A 19,421-nucleotide genomic window follows, 5' to 3' on the forward strand; every position below is an offset into this window, starting at 1 on the left:
TTTAGTGCCCCCCCCCAAAGGGCCATGTGTTTAAGGTTTGTACCCCAGCTGACAGCACCATAAAGAAGTGACTGATTGGCTTATGAAGAGATTAACTTCATCAACAAGTGGGCTATAAGTAGGCAAGGCCTGGCTGGAGGAAGTCACTGGAGGCATGTCTTTGAAGGGCGTGTCTTAGCCTAGCTCCTTCCTGTATGCCTCTTTCTTCTCCCTGGTTGTCATGAAGTGAGCAGTTCTGTTCTGTCACCCCTCTCTGTCTCTACCATGATGCTCTGCCTTACCACAGCCACGAAACAACAGTGCCAGCTGACCATGGGCCGAAACCTGTGAAACCATGAACCAAAACACATCTTTCCACCTTTAAGTTGTATATGTGAGGCATTTTATTACTTCAATGAATAGCTGAGAAACACCGTCGGGATCTGTGGGCTTCAGAACAGGACAGTGCTGCTCATCATCTGTCTTTATTCTGTGATTTTTAAAGTTCAAAAGGATGTGGAAGCTGCCCATGTGTTTTATTCTACAGACCCTCAAAGTCCCCTTCTGCCCAAAATACTGCACAAAAAGACAGGCAGGGCCCAGGACTTGCATCAGACCTTTTTATTGTCTTTTGTATAAATAGGTCTCAGTCAGAAAGAGAGAAAAGGAAGAGCTGACGCTCTGGCTTCCAAGCCAATGGGAAATGTTGAGGACAGTGAGCTTCAGTGAGCCACAGCATCATTGCTGAGAGGGAAGACCCCCATCCTTGCTCCTCTTGGCTCATATGGTTAAGCGGGGAAGGGGCTCCCACCCTTTCCCCCATGGAATCCTCTATGTTCTTATTGCTTCTTCAAGGGTCATCTTGGTTCCTAAAGACAGGGAATGGGAGGGTAAGGGATGGAGAGATAAAGAAAGAGAGAGAGTTTTCTTTTGGGGGATGTTTTTTCAAGGCAGGGTGTCACTCTAGCCCAGGCTAACTTGGAACTCACTCTGTAACCCCAGGCTGGCCTTGAACTCACAGTTATCCTCTTACTTTAGACCTCTTGAGTGCTGGGATTAAAGGTGCATACCACCATGCCCATGGAGAGAGACTTTTCTAATGGGCTATAGGAAGGAACCAGCCTTTCTCCTATAAAGGACCCAAGTTCAAGTTCCTCTTACATGTCATCTTGCCTTTACTTCTTGTCACTTCTCTGGGATTTCACCCTTTCCCCTTTTACTGAGCCCTCTCGTTTTGACCTTTTCTGCAAGCCCTTTCCTACTTCCCTGTTTTCAGTCACTTTTGGCCTGCCCTCCCAGCCCTCTGCTGTTTCCTTGTGATCAATCTACCTCTCGATGTTTCTGTCCTGGCCTTTGGCTCTGGCTCCTGCTCCGACTCCGGCTCCGTCCAGGGCCCCGGGAGCCTCGAGAACTGCCAGAACCCCTGGAAGAGTTGCTGCCAGCAGTGGAGCAGGTGCTGGTGCCCTGGCCATGGGTCAGGAAGCTGGGTCTGCCATACGGGAGCCAGGCCTCTTCTGCAGCACAACAGAGAAGCACAGCTGGGCCCGGGGAAGGATGCAGGGTATCACTGCGTACTCGCTTGCCGCTCTGTCCACCTCCCGGTTCTGGGTGATGGCTGAGGGGCAGACACTGCGCTCTGATGCACTGGGGCCTAAAGAGAAGCAAAGTGCCCAGCACAAGGCCTTGACACAATAATTGTTCAAAAACATGCACAAAGGCTGGAGGGATGGCTTAGCAGTTAAGGCACTTGCCTACAAAGCCTAAGGACCCAGATTCAATTCCCCAGTAGTACATGTAAGCCAGACAAGGTAGCACATGCATCTGGAGTTTGTTTGCAGTGGCTGGACGCCCTGGTGAGCCCATTACTTACACACACACACACACCACACACACACACACACACAAACACACACATATATCACATGTTTCTCTCAAATAAATAAATAAATAAAATATTTTTGTAAAACATGCATAGAGAGCTTGGGGAAGGGAACACAGAGCACCCAAACACTAATCTTCTCTTGTTCTGGGTTTCTGTCATGGAAAAGGGAAATACCGGAACTTTTGCTCACAGAGACAGCTAGAGAAACAACCATCAACATCAATGTTGACCAGTCACATGAATCCAACTCAAGGTGACAGGTGAGCTAGGCATCATGTGGGATACTCTACTGGCCTCCAGTCCCTTCCAATGCCCTGGCCCTCCTTACCATCTGGATGGGACCCATGCTGGGCCCCTTGGGGCACCACCTGTCCCATTCTCCTCTCCCCACTGTGCTCTTGCTCCAGGGAAGACATGCTGCCTGCTGTTCTCAGCCCCAGGGGCCAGTGTGCCTCCTCCTCTGGTGGTGGCAGGGGCGGTGGGGGCAAATCTAGGGGGAAACTTCTTTTCAGCTCAGTCTCCTGCTTCACCTGATACTAGTATTTCCCCATCTCCATCCTGCCACGAAGAGGCTGTGAGTAAATGGCCCAAGATTTGGTTTCACCTGCAGCATTCCCCTTGGTTCCTTGTTTGTACCCTCTACTGACATCACAGCCCAGGCCCAGGCCCCACCCTCACCCCCAGGACTGTGTTCCCTCCTGTAGAGAAGAGCCTTGGGTTTCTTCCGGGTTCGGGCGCGGGGTCCTTGGAGTGGGGGAGTCATCTCCCCAGGCACCTGTCGGGTTCTTCCTGCAGTGTTGGGAAATGGAGAGAGGACAGGTGTAAGAGGGCATCAGGAAAGGTAAGGAAACAAGCTTTGGTGTGGGTACAGAGAGGCAGGGCAAGTTGAGGGTCTTCAGATTTACCTGGGGCACTGCTGGCTGTACTAGAGACAGCGCTCGGGCTGACGTGATAGGAAGCTGTGGGGCCAACACCCAAGCCAGCAGGCCTCCCTTCATGGCTACTCAGAGTGGGCTGGGACACACTGAGAGGGGAACTTGGCCCAAGGGGCACCCTCCTGCAATGATATGAGACCTCAGCAAAACCAAGAGTCTACTATGTGTCAGGCACCATGCTGTCAACTCAGTTTAGTACTCAGATGTACAAGACACAGCCTGTCCCCCACTCACGCCAAGCTAGTCTTAGTTTGTCTTAGTATGAGAAGAGCCATATTTAAGATGCCTTGGAAGCTTGTAGACACACTTCACAGAGACAGCTTGAAGGAAGTAAGAGACTCTATAAGCCCCCACCTTCTTTTCCACATCACATTTCCACATGACCACAGTTCTGAAACTGCCTGTACCCCCGATTTACCTTTCCATCCATCCACCCAGTCACCCAGTGAGTAGACATATTGAGGGGCTGGAATGTGTGAGGCACTATATAGCTCCCTACCTGGGCATCTGATGGAGGTGTGGAATGTCAGTGGGGGGCTGGGGAGGGTCAGGGGGTGAGGGGGTAAGAGTGGCTGTGGACTGCTGTCCATAGGAAGGTGTAGGAGAAGGGGTTTCCCCTCGGGGTGGACACCCTCCGCTGGAGCTGGGCTCAGTTAGGTGGCTTCTCTCAGGCATTGGTGGGCACCACTCTTCTGGCTCTGAACTGAGACAAAAAGGCAGGAAAGAAGGGAAGGATTGAATAGTTTCTGCACCTTCCCTTTGGCCTTCCATGAATCCCTTCCATCCCATGGCTAACACCTCCGCCCACTCCCCACTCTAAACAGGTCATGGACTAGTCCAAATGTGGAGGGCATCTACAGCTCAAATCATCCTTACCCGCCCTCTAGCTCCTCCTCAGGTCCCTCTGGACAGCTCAACTCACAGGAAGGAGGAGGTGGTGGCAAGGTTTCTGGCCAGCTCAGAGAGGGCAACTGCACAGGCTTTCCCAGAAGTTTTGCTTTGCCTCCTCTACCTCCTGAGGAGTGAGTGGAGAAGAGGGCACATCAGGAACATGCACCAAAGAGCCACAGATGAGAAGGCACGTCAGAAGGAAATGCCAAACCCAATGCCAAAGGGTGGACATAGGTGTTATGATTTGAGGTCATACCACTGTCCCCCTGGCTCCATTCTGGAGGTGCATACTGGTTCCAGGTGCCTGGGTCCCCAGAAGGATGTTGGGGGAACCCTCCATGGAAGGTCTGCAACTCTTCTCCTAGTGGGTCAATGGTGCTGTAGACAGGACCTTCACCAGGGGCATTAGCACCCCGGGCAGTCTGAGCCAGGTATAGGGAGATTCCTGCTTCTGAGAAGAAAGAGGACAGCCCAGGGGAGAAGGCAGGGGAAGACACAGAAAGATAGGGGACAAAAGGAAAATGGAGGGCAAAAGGATATCCCATAGGATAAACTTCCTCCCCCACCCTAATTCTGGCAAACTAAGACAAAGATTAGGTCAGGAAGACACTCCCTGACTCTAGCCCAAGTCTTATTCCACTTCCTCCAAGGACTGGACTGACCAACCTCAAGAAGACCAGGGCTCCTCAAGTCCCTTCGGGTTGCCCCAGTCGAAGTGGGAGGGATAAGTGTGTCCCTGAGGGGAGTAGAACTCCTCACCATTGTAGTATCTGTCATCTGGGTCAGGATTGCTGGGGCAACGGCTTCCCCTGGGTTCCTGGGCTGAGGGACTTCGAGATGGGTGAGGCCACGAGTCTGCCAGCCATGGGTAGGCAGTAGGGCCAAGGCCCATGGGTGGCCTGAGGGGGAGCAGGTGAGTTGAGAGTGTGGAGCCAAAAAAGACCAGCAAAAGGAGGCAGGAATGAAGAGTCACAGGGCAGTAATGGTGGAGTCAGGAGTGTGGGTGCTGGGAGATGCTCAACATGGGATGATGGTGAATCCTAGAGTGGGAAGGGTGCTCCTGTTGTAGAAATGGCTGTCCTTAGAGGACAGGTCAAGAAATTACCTGGAACTGGCTCCGGAGAGGCCCTCTGAATGTGGGAAGGACACTGGGGAAGAAGAGGGGGAGAACTGGTGAGAAGCCAGTGTTGGGGAGTCAGAATCCTACCCAGGCAGAAACAGCTTACCTGCAGGTGTGTAGGCAAAGGAGGCTTCCGAAAAGGAACCCATAGGAGAAAGAACAGGGGAATGAGGGAATGAGGCAAGGCCTTCTGCAACCTCCATATGCTTGTCCAATATTTAAACAGCCCTGGTCCCAATTCTCCTAGTCAAGCTGCACCATGACCAATCTCAGTGGAATTTTGGGGGACGGACTCTCATGTAGCCCAGGCAGACCTCTATGTGGTTATGTAGCCAAGGCTGGCTTTGAACTTCTGATCTTCCTGCCTCCACCTCCCAGTGCTAGAATAAGAGTCATGGACCACCAAGTCCAGCTTTGGTCTCAGCATTTTTCTAAAGCTCCCCCAGTTGATTCCTACATGTATCCAAGTTTGGAAATTGCTGACTTCCAAGAGTTCTAATAGAGATTTCCCTTATTAAGGAGTAGCACAATTCAGGCGGTCTGTTTCCAACGGGCCAATCATGCCGTCCAGAAGGCCACATCCTAGCCCCACCCCTTCCCCTGCCAAAAGATGGATTTTCCTCTTTACTGAGACAGCTGTGCAGAGCCCTCTTCTCCAGGTGTCCCAGCATCAGACCTCACTCCCCTCCCCAAATCCAGGCTATGTCAGGTCTTAGCCAACCCTTTGCCTCCTTCAGGCGCCTTCCCACTCGCTTGAGGACCGTCCCTCTTGCCCCACCCCGCTCCCATCCTGGCCCTCCCCTCTGGCCCCGCCTTCCCCTGCGGCTCGGCCCGCCCCTCTCGCCCGAGGCCCCGCCCACCCTCTGGCCCGCCCCCATCCTGGGCCCCGCCCCGCACGCTGCGGCCTGGAGCGCTCCCCGCCGCCTCTCACCAGTGTAGTGACTGAGCTCTTTGCGCTGCTTCCTGCGCCGGTAGAGGGCTGCGCAGAGCGCGAGCAGCAGCGTCCCGCAGGCCGCTCCGCTGCCCGCCAGGAAGGCCGGCTTTCGCAGCACCCTGGCCAGCCGCTCCGCCAACCCCGCGCGCACCTCGGGCTCCGGCTCGGGCTCGGGCTCCAGGGCCGGCCGGGATGCTGTTGGGGACGGAGAGGTGAGGGAGGAGGGCCACCATTGCTGAGCTGCGGGCACGCCTACCGCAGTGTTCCCGCCGCGTGCCCGGCTCTTCCACGCCCACCCCCGGACTCACGCAGCTGCACGGACACTGGGGCGCTGGGCACGCCCACGCCTGCGCTGGTGGCCGCCGCGACCTGCGTCCGGTAGAGCTGGCCAGGCAACAGTCCCCGCAAGGTCGCGGAGCGCGTCCAGCCTGCCGAAGACCGGTTGAGGTGAAAGCGGCTCTCATTGCCCAGGCACCAGATCTAGGGAGGCCGGGACCCGAGTGTGGTCAGGAACACGAGGAGACTTCAAACTCAGCCCCGAGACAACCCTCTGAGCCCCTCTCCTCTCCCCTAACCTCGTCCCAGCCCCAGGTTCCCTCCACCGTGATCCCAGCCCCTAGATTCTCCCTGTCCCTTTCCTCCCCAGCCCTCACCCAGTTCCTTGTCAAACTCTACCTGATATTCAGTGATGACCCCATTTTGCTGGGAGGGAAGTGGGGGCTCCCAAGATACAGTGATACTGCTGTTGCCATCACCCCCCAAGGCCACTGCCACTCCCTGGGGGGGACCACTGGGGGCTAGGCCAGGGTGGAGCATGGTGAGAAGACACAGACAGTCATTGCAAGCTGCCCCAAGCATCCCCCTCCCATCTCCCCTGCAATTTCCATCCTGTCCACCCCCTCTGCCCTCCAGTCTATCCATCAGCTTGGTGATCTTCCTTACCCTCCTCAGGAATGCTCCTGGTCACAAAGGGGCTTTCAGCCCCCAGCCCCTCTTGGCCTTGAGCTTGCACCTTGATCTGGATTTGTGTCCCTGGGGGGAGTCCTCTTAGCACAGTACTTTGTAGGTGTGGAGTATGTAAGTCCAGCACGGTCCAGCTTCCCCCATCAAGGCCTACTATCCTCCAAGACACACGGAAACCTTGCACCAGCTGGACTGGGCCATTCATCTGTAGCAACCAGGACAAAAGTGTACAACCATACAGGATCTCCAACTATTCCTTTACTCAACCATGCCACCTTCCATAGTCACTCAACTCCCACGTTCCCATATTACGTCTTAATACCCTGATGTCCCCCATCATTGTTCCCTCCCTTAATCTCACTCCTATGCCACACTCACAGTCCAGGACACCTGCAGAGTTCGAGGCCCAAGGACTATGGGCTCCTGCATTCTCACGACCACTTCAGCCAATCCTTGCTGGCCTCTCCATGGGTCCTCAACTGGCCTAGATGGGCTACTACCTGCTGACCAAAGAGCCCACTCAGCAGAGGGCACAGACAGGACTGAGAATGTGTTTGTGCCTACTTCTGCCCTAGTTCACAAACTGTACCATTCAGTACAACAGAAAATATGGAGTCAGGAAGGGCTGGTCAGGGGAATATTACAAAGAATGAGATAGTGAATGTGATTTTTCTGCATAACTACATGGCATCCTTTAAAGGCCTTAGATTTTCAGCTCTAACATGAACTTGACACTCTCCCCCAAGTCCCTTCTAGTCTCAACAATATGTATGGATAAAAGGCTCAGCAGTGATGCACTACTAAAATAATAACTACACCCTCATTTTTCTCTCCCTCCTCTCTTGGTCCCTCTGTGAGAGGAAAACATGACCTTCTGTTGAAGGCTAGACCACCAGCATAGACCTGACATAGCAGAAGAGAACTCTGAACTGTCACGGTGCCACGATTTGGGAGTAGGTGTTCTCTGCGATGTTACATGTCCTACCCATGAGCTCAGGAGATCTAACCTTACCCTGGGTACGGACAGGCTCCGAGACAGGGCTGGGTTCACTGAGGCCCCAGTCTCCCACAGCTCGCACCAGGAACAGGTAGATGGTATTGGGCCGCAGGCCACTGACCGTGTGTGTTTCCAACTGCACACTATCTGCCACTGTCCGCCAAGTGTTGCCAGCTGCTTGACTACAACAAGAATAAGGTGATAGGGCTGTCTAAGCCAGGAACCCCAAACTGTCTACTCCATCTCATCCATTCTTTTTGCATTTGTGTGTGGTTTGTGTGCATGTGTTTATGTGTGGTTGAGGGGGCACATGCACTGGTATTCCAGCACATGTGTGTGTGTGCATATGTGCACACACATGCATGTGGAGGCCAGAGGATGACCTCAGGTGTTATCCATAGAAACACTGTCAACCTCCTTTGAGACAGGGCCTCTCATTGACCTGGAGCTCACCAGTTGAGCTAGATTTCCCCTGCACTGGGATTACAAGTGAAGCCACCAGGACCAGCGTTTGCATGGGCACTGGAGAGCCAACTCAGGTCTTCATACTTGCAAGGCCAACACTTTAGCAACTGGCATCTCCTCAGCTCCATCTCAGCCATTCCTCTTTCTTCTTCCTTCCCTTCACTCCTCCTCCTTTTCTTTTATTTTATTTTAATTTATTTTATTTATGGTAGGGTCTCACTCTAGCCCAGGCTGATCTGGAACTCACTGTAGTCCCAGTCTGGCCTCCTACCTGTTTCCCAAATTCTGGGATTAAAGGCCTGTGTCACCATATCAGGCCTTCTTTTTTAAAATAAACAAATAAAGGAGACTTGTTGAAATCAGTGAGAAGGCCCAATGTCAGGCAGGTATGCTTAGGATTTTGGCCTTTATCCAAAGAAGAAATAGGAGGAAAGGAAGGATTGTACTTTCTGAGTTAGAACTCAAAAATGCAGGCAGGTTTAGTAGTGAAAAACTGCAAGCAGCTGCTTCATCCTTTGTTGTGTGTGTGTGTGTGTGTGTGTGTTGTTTTGTTTTGTTTGGGGGGAGGGTTGATTGTATCAAGGATCAAAAGGGATTGAACCGTGGGCCTCGGGCTTGCTAGGTAAGCAGTCTACCACTGAGCTATATCCCCAGTCCGCTTATGAAACCTTACTACCTCACCTTCAGAGAAGCAGACTTCTCCCCAGAATGCAAGGACTGTAAGGACAAAGGGTCCCCTCTTTTTAACTCTCCAGGTTTGCATTCAAAAGTGTCTCCATACCTGAAGGCTTCTATCACATAAGAGGTGGCTGTAACCCCAGATTGTGGATTGGGCTTCCAGGTCAGGGTGACGCTGTTCTTAGTGATTTCTGTGACCACTGGCTGAGAGGGAGGCCCCGGAGGAGGAGAAGGTTCTGTTGAGGGGCCTGGCGATGCTCCCCAATCTTCTGCAGTGGTAGATAATCATAAGTAAAAAGATGAGAAAAGACTGCTCAGTGTGACCTGCCCTATTCTCAAAGGAACTGTGGAGATATGATAGTGGTCATGGTTATATGGCAACAAATTACACTAACCCAGACTCACATCTGCCTCGCAAGTGCATCACCTCCATCCTCCTCATTCCCACTACCAGGGTCAGAGCTTTCAGAAGATAAAATTAGCCCCAGGACTTGGGAGATAATGACTACCTTGGAAGCAGGTTTGGAGAAAGGTGTGGGCAAGACGATGGAATGAAGAATAAACACAAACTCACCACGCTTCCTAAGCCAGCCACTCCATGTGGCCTCCCCTATGGAACTCTTGGCCACACAGCTGTAGAAACCCATGTCCATCTCCTGTAGGAGAGGGTAGAGTACTGGCCCACTGGGAGTGTAGCAAGGTAGGGTGAGGGGGTGGAGGCAGGTAACAGAAGGATGAAGAAGATGCTGGATACTTTAGAAGGTCTGAGAGAGCAGAGGGGAAGAAATGAGGTACTTGCTAGAGTTAGGAATGTGGACCAGATAGCCAGTCTTAGTTATAAGGGATCCAGGAGTGACATTCACCTGAGCACTGGTGATATACAGAGTGCCATTGGCCATTAGATTGAACTGGAGGTCATCCCCCTGCAGCCACTGCTCATCCTTCTTCCATCCAACACTAGGTTGAGGTTTCCCGGTCACTCTGCATGGCAGCCACACAGAGGAGCCAAGTGCCACCGTCTGATTGGCTGGTCCCTGAAGGATGATGGGAGGCAGCCCATCCAAGGAGGCTGAGAGACGAAGAACTTGGGTATCTCAGAAAGAGTCTCGGGGTCAGGAATCCAGCCCTGTCCTCCATGTTCTGCTCCATCATCCCATCCCTCCCTCCCTCTAATCCACAAGGACTTTGATACTCATTTATAGTTTCTGCCTGGAACCATTCTACTGATGATTTCCAAACTTCAAGGATATCCCTGAGGAACATGCCCCCTCCCCTTTGAAGACATACAGCATGATGTCTAAGAGAAACAGATCTCTTTAGACCATGTTCTTGCTGGCCATAGGTCCAACCCTCTCGTGGGCAAATACCTCCTTTTATCTCCAACAGAGCTTTAGCTAAGATGCTGCCAGCCACACTGACAGCCTGGCACACATAGTAACCAGCATCTCCGCTCTGCACTTCTGTGATGTTGAGCTGGCCTTTTGGAGATACCGAGAAGTGGCCCATGGGCTGAAGTGACTGACTAGGGAAAAGCAGGACCTGGGATAGAGCAAGGAATCAAGATAGAGATTAGCAAAGAGTGAAGAACTCCCTATTCCTGTTCTAGGAATCCAGAAAACCTCTAAGGTTCTAGTGCACACTCTGCCTATAATCACTGAAGTAACCTTGAGCAAATTAGTTAGGCCTATTCACAAAATGCTGGACATTTATTAGCTTTCAGGATCTATATCCCAGCTCTGTGACTAATGAGTTGAGAAACCCTGAGAAATTGAAACTCTGAGCTATTACTGAGGCAGGAGGATCATGAGTTTGAGACCAAATGAACCAAAATAAGTATTTTTAAGGGCATGGTTGCACACATCTTTAATCTCAACACTCCAAAGGCAGAGGTAGGAGGATCGCTGTGAGTTTGAGGTCAGCCTGTGACTACAGACGGAGTTCTAGGTCAGCCTGGGCTAGAAGGAGACTCTACCTCAAAAATTTTTTGTTGTTGTTTTAAACCCTCTGAGTTTTTAAACCTTTGTGAGCCCAATTTTCCTCAAGTTTGACTCTTGACGATTAGGAATCAAATTTAGGATTAAATGAAGGAATATGTGAAAGGTTTTTTTTTGTTGTTTGTTTGTTCATTTTTTTTTTTTTTCAAGATAGGGTCTTACTCTAGCCCAGGCTGACCTAGAACTCCCTCTGTAGTCTCAAGGCGGCCTCAAACTCACAGCGATCCCCCTGTTTCTGCCTCCTGAGTGCTGGTATTAATGGCATGCACAACTACGCCTGGCTCATGTGAAAGCTTTTTAATACTCTGTGATACACATTAGGTACTTTTTGGCTTTAATATTTTACTCTAGATAGACATGTGAAAAGCAGAGAAAGCAAGTTTGGATATGGAGATAAATGGACCAGACTGAGTCTCTGACACTTTCTCCCACAACTTCTTGCTATTGCCGCCACTCAGGTGACAACCCAGCAGTCTTACAGGCTGGAGATGCTGGAAATCTGTGGCAGTGGATTTAGCACAAAGTTGTGGGTTGCCTGGTTTTCCAGTGGGGTGGGGATAATCAGAATTGCCATACTGGCCCTGTTTTCTAGTGACAAATTTCCTACTCTTTCCTTAGAATAAGTTACTTAGCTTATTGTAGCTTCAGTTCTTTCATGTTGTGTGACCTAGGATTTGATTACTAGGTATAAAGGGGAGGCTGTGAATGTCTGCTGATGGGGTTGGCAATATATCATCAGAGCATGCAAACCCTGAATACCTCCAGTCCTTGGTTTCCATAGTACCACTCACACCCAAAGGTCATGGCCCAGAGGGTCTGGAGCAAGAGGGATCTAACTGGGGTTCTACATTCGCACAACAGCTTTGCCCAAAATAGGAAGAGTATCTACAGAATTACAATCCAGGATCTCCTTACTCCTAGCAGCTCCTGTATCGCCACTGATTTCTTCTTTCTGAGCCTTTTATATTTACCACAGTATTTAATCCTCCCAAATAACCACAAGGGTTTCTGGGAATGGAGTACCAAAGGTAAAACAGATGCCCTGGAGAGAAATTTGCAGAAAGGGGAGGAAAAGAGGCCATCGTCCAGTGGGAAAGCTGCTGGGCAGGGCCTCAGAGAGGGCACCTACTTGACTCCCTTCCTTCTGCCAGAAGATGGCAGGTGGGGGGTTTCCTCTGGTCTCACACTGGAAAGACACATTTTCTCCCAGAGCTGCTGTCTGGTCCTCAGGCTGAATCACAAACTGGGGTGGGACTGGGAAGAAGAGAGAGAAAGAAAGTCAGTGGTAGTAAGCCGTGGCTGTCTTGATGTCCTGCTCAAGTCTCTTTGGCTTTCTCTTACCCTTTCTCCTTCTATAAGTCACAGTTGACCCACCCACATCTCCTGTTTTGTCTTTTCTCCCCCATTCTTCTCTGAAATCTGCCCTCTTATTACGCCTGCTGCGGGCTGTCCTAGGTGGAGCCCTTACCATGAACACTGAGGGAGCCAGATGCCTCAACACGACCCACGGTGTTCTCTGCCACACAGGTGTAAGTTCCCTCGTCTTCAGCACTCACACGTCCAATCCAAAGGCTGTGGTCACTCCGAATCTCGTACCTGTTCCACTCCCCACCCCAGGTTAGGTTGGCCACAGCTAAAGATCCCTTCTCTCCCCCAGGACAAACACCAGGGTCAGGGTAGGCAAGACAGGGCTCAAAGGGCACAGAAGTTGGTGCCCACAATGTGGGGTGGGAGGGGACAGGAGCCACAGGCTCTAGAAACTACATGTGCCTTCAAATGATAGGGTGTCTGCCTTCTGGTTTTCTAGGTTAGGGAAGGCTCTTGAGCTCCTTGGGGCTCCTTACAGATGGAAGGAGGTTGCTTCTCACCTGCCAGTGGGCAGTTCCCCATCCTCCTTGCGCCAACGTAGATGAGGCTGGGGATCTCCCTGCACTTCACAAAGGAAATTTACAGGAGCATCTGCCAGGACCACCTGGTTCACTGGTCTACGTAGAAATGAGGGGCGCTCTACAGAGTGGGAGCCATCAAATAGTCAGGAAGTCTGCACAGCTACTTACTTCCTGGGCTACCCATTCCCATAACCTCACTACCCAGTGCCTACCCAGTACCACAAGTTCAGCCGGCCCACTCTCTCGTTCTCCTGCCATGTTAGAGGCCACACACAAATACTTCCCAGCATCACTCTTGAGTGTATGTGACATCATCAACTTCCCTCCACGTATCTGCAGAGTAACAATGGTTACATTGGTCCTTTACAGTCATTAAAATGTGTGTGTGTGTGTGTGTGTGTGTTTTAATTTGGTTGTCAGCAGCCTATGAATAAAGACCTATAAAATTGACCTATATAATCAAATATGAGTCCCTGGGATATACTCCCGACCTGTCTTACATCAATGCCACCCGACCCTCCTTTTCCCTCACCCAGTAGGTGAATCTCGACTTCTGGTCAGATACTGTGATCTCAAATCTTTCACCTCAAGATATTGTCTCCAAGTGTCAGGACCCTTAAATTCCTTTTTTGAGACTGATCCAAGACATACCCCCTTAACCCATGCACCCACCCACCCCTTACCGTGATCCTTCCCTCCTCTTCCTTCAGCTTTGCACTGCCCTTCTTCCAGGTCACCAAAGGCTCTGGGTGGCCCCTGGGGGGCACGCATTCCATCACTGCTGGCTCCCCCACTGCCACTACCACGTTCCCAGGAGACTGCCGGAAATCATCACGTAGGACTGAAGGGCCAGGGAATAAACATGGTGGAACAATATAACTGAATGAGGATTGCAGGAGCATAATTGTGGATTACAGCAGACTTTTCCCAGACTAGAACTAGACCCACTTCTTCCTCCAAGGCCAAGGCATGAGCGTTAGGGACCAAGTGTCTAGGTTCCAAAGAAAGATGCTAAGCGGGCTGAGACCCCTGAAGCTTATTCTTCTGGGATTGCCCTAAGCCTTCTCGCCTCCCTCGCCCCACCCCCGACTCTAGCAGCCATCAGCTGACCAGAGGACTCACCTGCTACTTCCAGAGAGGCGTTTCTACTCGCCGCTGCTCCCAGGTAGTTGCGCGCCACGCAGGTGTAGACGCCCTCGTCCGGCCGCGCGCGGCGCCCGTGCACGATGCGCGGGAAGAAGAGGGCGCCGCTGGGCAGCAGCAGGCGGTGCGCGCGCGGATCCTCGCGCGCGGTGGCCACGCGCGCCCCGTTCTTGTACCACTCAATGTGGGGTCGGGGACGACCTTCGGCGCGGCAGGGCAGCGTGGCTGGCTCGCCCCGGGAAACCAGCAGATCTGGTGGCTGCTCTATGATGCGCGGCATGGCGTCCTCTGGACCAACTCTTGTCACTGGAGGGGGAAAATGGCCCGAAGAGCTCATACAGGGAAATCGGCGGAAGGACTGAGGCTCCAGAGGGAGAGAGAACTCTCTGGGCATCATCCAATCTCCCATGCCTTCTCTGCCAGAGTGCAGCCCGCACCTGCCCACCTGCTTCCTCTGTAGGCTCTAGTATCTCAGGTGTACATTCTTAGCTGGAGACGCCCGCAGTTACCAGGAATCAGTCCACAAACCCCTAGGCCAACGTCCTGGGTGGCCTTAAGCACCTGGCCTTCTCTCCCGCCTAGTTTAAGTGGGAAATGACTGGGCCAGGGTTTGCCTCCAGACAACTGGCTATCACCGGTCTCCATTGGCTCGGGGTCATCCTGGCTCATGTGGTCCCTGTTTGGGGAGGGGTAAAATGGACCATGCAGATTGGGGGCTACTTATTAAAAAAAAGAAAAAGATGCCACGGATAGAGGACTGGGGCCCGAGACTAGAAGGATTCTTTAAATATATATATATGTGTGTGTATAATTTATGTGTGTGAGAGGGGTAGGAAGGCACATGAGAGAAAGGGAATGGGGGTACCAGGGCCTCTAGCCACTGCAAACGAACTCCAGATGCATGTGCCACTTTGTACATCTGGCTTACGTGGGTACTGGGGAATCAAACCTGGGTACTTAAGCTTCACAGGCAAACGCCTTAATCTCTAAGCCATCTCACTAGCCCAGGATTTTGCTTTAAATTGTTTATTTATTTATTTATTTATTTATTTATTTGGAAGATAGCGGGAAAGGGGGAGAGTGTGAATAGGTGTACCAGGGCCTCCAGCCACTGAAAACTCCAGATACATGCACTACCTTGTGCATCTCAGCCCAGGATTCTTGATTGGGACACTATAAAACCCAGATAATCTTGTTTCATGGGGGAGGGGTTCTGTGACACCTCAGAATGTGAGTGTGAATGGTAGTGGAAATGTTCTCCCTCAGAGGCTGAGTTTTCAACAGATTATTTTATTGATTGATGAAACGGAAAAAGCCAAAGAACCAGCTGGAAAAGAAACTCCTCTCGTTTTCTCAGATCAGTTAGTTTGCAGTTTCTGCCCCTATGTCGCACCGCCTACAAATCTTTGGGGTCTGTTTTACTTTCTGCCTGGGCTTGTTAAATATTGACTCAGGTCTCAGTGCCCCCCTCAAACGAGGATTTATAACCTGCCTTTGCCGGTAGGCGCCGCCACAGCTTCGTGTAATCTGGTGTCCTTAAATAACCAGGGACTACTTGGCGCATCTGTTCTGCTCCTCCCCCTCGCCCCCATCCCGCCCACCCTGTTCCAAAATGCTCAGGGACCTATTGCTTCTAAAACCAGCGGGGGATTCGGTTTTGTTTTCTGCCCTTCCTTGTATAAGTTCTGGCATAGACTAAGCTGGGAGGGTTGCCCTTTGCCAGGGCTGTCCTGAGGGACTTTATGTAACTGGTTCTGACAAGATCGGTTTCTCTTGTGTGGGGAAGGGAACAATTTCCCCAATCTTCTTTCTCCCAAATGGAAATCTCTGCTCTGTTCACCCATCTCTCCTCTCCATCCTACCCCAACACTCCTTGGTGAACTGCCCAGGCAAGGCTAGAGCCCAGATGTTGGTAAAATGGCCAGAGTTGGTATCTCAGATTTGAACCCTTCCTAGCTGTAGCACTTGGGCAAATTATTTAACCTCAGCTCTGCACAGTGGCCCACGCTTGAAAATCTCAGCACTAGGGAGGTGGAGCCAAGAGGATCAGTAGTTCAAGAGCAGTCTACATAACTACTACATAGTTAGCTAGTCCCTGCCTCAAAAATAAATTAACCTCTCTGAGATACACTTTCTTTATCTGAAATGTTACAGTATAGAAGCCATAATGGATGTAAAGTGCACGGTGAGGAGGAACCCACAAGTATGGTGATTCTAGCAGCAAAGGCTTTTCCTCCCCCGCAAACCCTACCTTACCATGGTTCCTACAGTTTCCTGAATGACAGTCAAGCAGGCTCCAGTAGTCTCCTCCCCTTTCACATAATGTGTAAGGGCAGATTTATACATGTTATTATCAAGATTTTGCTCCATGCTGCTTATGTGATCAGTGGGATACCCTTTATCCTCCATAAATTGGAGTCCTTTTACTGCAACTATGTGACTATCAACAAAAGTCTTTTGTTGTTGCTTTTTTTTTTCAAGGTAGAGCTTCACTCTAGTCCAGGCTGACCTGGAATTCACTATGTAGACTCAGGGTGGCCTTCAATTCACACTGATCCTCCTACCTCTGCTGGGATTAAAGGCGTGTGCCACCACGCCCAGCTACTATTTTAATTTCATTTATTTGAAAGAAACAGAGAAAGAGGCAGATAGAGAATGTGAGCACCAGGACCTCTAGCCACTGCACACGAACTCCAGACGCATGGGCTACCTTGGGCAACTGGCTTAATTGGGTACTGGGGAATCGAACGTTTGCACTTAGGCTTTGCAGGCAAACGCCTTAACCGCTAAACCATTTCTCTAGCCGAAGGAAAGCTTTTCTTCCCCGAGTGTCTCACTAACTTCTCAAGATTGGATGAATGGAGGTCTGGTAAAAATACTGTAAAGATGCTAAGAGTCGGAGAGAAGAGCTCTGTGACTAACCTCCTGGCAATCCTCCAGGGTCCCACTCCATGCATACCACACCCTTCTGGTCCGCGCTTTCCCTCTAATTCCTGTAGACACAGCTGCAGACTCCGTTTCCCTGGAATTTCTTTCCTGTCAGGCCTGGTCTCAGGAGATGTTTTCATGGTAGACTAATGAATAGCTAATGGCCATGCAAATAGGGCTCTGGGGCTCCTCCCCAGCACCTGAAGAGCCCAACATAAAACACACAAGCACATTGTTCGGATATCCCTCTTTCTGTCTTCTAGTCTCCAAAACAGTGCTCCACACACGAGCAGGGAGCACGAGGAGAGGAGGGGGATGGGGCTGTACAGCGGCAGCATAGGCGTCGCCCGCAGGAGTGGACTAAGGGCGGGAGTTCCCGACACGGCCAGAAGGGGGCAAGATCCGGCCTCTCCCCGGCTTGGCAGCTGTCGGCTGCGCGGGCTTCCCGCGGCGCTAGAGGAGGGAGCGCGCCCACTCATTTATTAATCACCGTAATTAGCAGTAACAACCTTGCCGCGGGCACTGTCCAACAGCTCGCCGCCGCTCTAACGGGATGGGCCGGTGTGAATCCCACTGCTGAGACAATCTCAGCTCCAAGTTTCCTTGAAACGATCGCAGTGCCCGTCCCCCACGGTTGCAACACCTCCAACACTTGGGCTTTCTCGTCCTTGTCCTGAGTTTTTGGAAAACTTCAAGTCCTGCAGGCAGACCTGCTACCTGGGCCACAGAGTGATGATGGGCTTAACCCAGACCCTCTACCCTAATTTCTAAGTTTGGAATGCGCCCACCACCTGCCACAGTTCTCCTCACCTGGGGTGGGCGTGGTGGGCACAGGAGAGGCGGGGAGGGAAGAACTCAGCACCTTCCCGCAAGCTCTCGACCTCGCGCGGATAGCCCGCTCAAGGGCTCCTCTGGGGCGCCCCTTCCCGAGAGGACCTTGGGAGGCGCCACTCTGTCCTGGACGTCGGGACAGACGCTCTTTGGTGTCCGTCCTCCCTACACCCCACGCCTCCCTCTCGCCTCGCTCCCATCCCTGCCTTCGAGGTCCCCACGGGCAGCCTCACCGTTGACCGAGGAGTCGCCAGGAGGCAGCAGGCTGCGGTTGGCCGCCGCCAGGGAGGCGTTGAAGCCGCCGAAGAGCTCGCTGGAGTTGGAGATGTCCGCGGCCAGGGAGTCCGCGAACAAGTTCATCTGCAGTAGTGTTTTGAGCAGGTAGCGCAGCATGGCGCGGCCCGGCTGGGCTCGGGGCGGGGGGCTCGAAGCCCAGCCCCGGGGTCTGCGACCCGCGGGCCGGGAGCCGGCGGCCCCTCCACAGCCCGTGCACGCCGCCGCAGCCACGGTGCCGGTACCGCCGTCCTGCAGGCGCGCGGGTACGGCCGGTGCCTGGGCTGCCGCCCGCCCGCCCGCGCCGCCGCTTCTCTCCACCCCCCAGCGCCCGCGTCCCGGGGGAGCTGGGCGGCCGAAAGCAGGTGCCACTCTGATCGCGGCGTAATGAAGGGCTTAATCCGCCTCCCCACACTCCCCTCGCCCCTACCCCGACGGCCACCAGCTGGCCAGGAATCTCGAGTCGTCGCACTGCGCGCGACTTGGAATCTCCGCCCCACCCCCTCGCGCAGCATCCAGCTTGGGACGCGGCGGAGGTTTCCCGCTTCCTGAGAGCATCCAAGAGGAAGAAGGACGCCCTGTCAGACCCTGCCCTTCTGCCCAGATTTAGAACAGGAATTGTCTCCTTTCCTGGACCTCAGGAAAGCTGAGGCGACGTGCAAGCAGATGCTGCTTAGCTCCCAATACCCCTGCTTCAATTCCTTTCCTCTCCCTTCCACGCAAAAGACTGGGGAGCTGGGGGTGAGAACAGAACTCCACCAAGGCCCACATTGCAGTTGTCCTAGATCTGCTGCGAGGAGCCCAGGGAATGAGATGACTCGCCTTGACTGGGGAGCCCTGGGCCAGACACCCCAAACAGGAGACCCAGTGTGTGAGTGTGGGGTGGGGGGTGCAGAGGAAGATCCAGGGAAAACCAGACACTTATTTGCACACTGTATTACTGCCCTCTGACATGTTTGTGAAGTTGTTCACAATTTTGGGGAGACCTAAGAGGAACTAAGGAGTTAGAGTTTCTGAAAAGGCACGTGATGCTTAATTCGGGCAAATCTACTCCAACCTGATAATATCCGGAGCCCCTAGTGGGGGCACAACAAAAATATCACTTCTGATTTTCCTAGGATTCTGTCTTTTTCCTGAAGATGAGGTTGGGTGTGCGGAGGGACTCGGCTCTACTGAAGAAGTGCCAAGTACTGGTTCATCTGTGTGGGAGGCCACAGTCGTGACGTGGCTGCTTTGAAACCAGGAGGGTGCAGGTGAACAGGTGGATATCAGAGCGGAGTGGGCTAGGCCACCCCGGACCCCAGGGTCAAAGGTCAAGCGCTGGCGGATTAGGGACCGAGAGCAGCACGAAAGGGAGCTGGGTGAGACACTTGACTAAGACTCCTCCCTCAATCAGTCCTCCTCCCAGGGGGGCCTCGGATTTCGGAGAGTTTAGGTGTCTTCCTGCCTCCCACCCCTTCTCCTCTATCTGGCCTCAGCGGGGTGGGTGGGGGAAGGGTGGTGCTGGATGGCCAATGGG

At 52.5% G+C, this 19,421-nt stretch overlaps 1 protein-coding gene across 2 annotated transcripts; it reads right to left on the reverse strand.

Annotated features, from left to right (window-relative positions):
• Positions 1 to 585: 585 nt before the first annotated feature.
• Robo3 (roundabout guidance receptor 3) lies at positions 586 to 18,022 on the reverse strand. Of its 2 annotated transcripts, XM_004670611.2 has the most exons (28): positions 17,863 to 18,022; positions 13,850 to 14,176; positions 13,411 to 13,568; positions 12,940 to 13,060; positions 12,707 to 12,845; positions 12,307 to 12,434; positions 11,968 to 12,092; positions 10,212 to 10,383; positions 9,708 to 9,913; positions 9,419 to 9,500; positions 8,948 to 9,113; positions 7,717 to 7,883; positions 7,083 to 7,204; positions 6,684 to 6,909; positions 6,417 to 6,538; positions 6,050 to 6,221; positions 5,739 to 5,936; positions 4,914 to 4,937; positions 4,793 to 4,835; positions 4,447 to 4,586; positions 3,944 to 4,138; positions 3,673 to 3,811; positions 3,296 to 3,499; positions 2,767 to 2,918; positions 2,540 to 2,650; positions 2,190 to 2,351; positions 1,309 to 1,493; positions 586 to 848 (listed from the first exon to the last, which is right to left on the reverse strand). In XM_004670611.2, the coding sequence occupies exons 1-28, from the start codon at positions 18,020 to 18,022 to the stop codon at positions 837 to 839; spliced, it is 4,158 nt and encodes a 1,385-aa protein (XP_004670668.1). In that variant the 3' UTR covers positions 586 to 836. The 2 variants fall into 2 exon arrangements, with proteins under 2 accessions (XP_004670668.1, XP_045002184.1); XM_045146249.1 differs by lacking the exons at positions 4,914 to 4,937; positions 6,050 to 6,221; positions 6,417 to 6,538; ... (12 more) ...; positions 13,850 to 14,176; positions 17,863 to 18,022 and having other exon boundaries at positions 5,739 to 5,814.
• Between the last annotated feature and the right edge of the window lie 1,399 nt (positions 18,023 to 19,421).

This window comes from Jaculus jaculus, chromosome 3, assembly GCF_020740685.1.
Source record: "Jaculus jaculus isolate mJacJac1 chromosome 3, mJacJac1.mat.Y.cur, whole genome shotgun sequence".
Classification (NCBI taxonomy): Eukaryota; Metazoa; Chordata; class Mammalia; order Rodentia; family Dipodidae; genus Jaculus; species Jaculus jaculus.

Coding starts and splice junctions, on each gene's coding strand:
- Robo3 (XM_004670611.2), bottom strand. CDS start 18,022: ATGCTGCGCTACCTGCTCAAAACACTACTGCAGATGAACTTGTTCGCG. Junction 12,435..12,706: donor GGGGAACTGCCCACTGGCAG/GTGAGAAGCAAC, acceptor GGAGTGGAACAG/GTACGAGATTCGGAGTGACC. Junction 6,222..6,416: donor GGGTCATCACTGAATATCAG/GTAGAGTTTGAC, acceptor CGGCCTCCCTAG/ATCTGGTGCCTGGGCAATGA.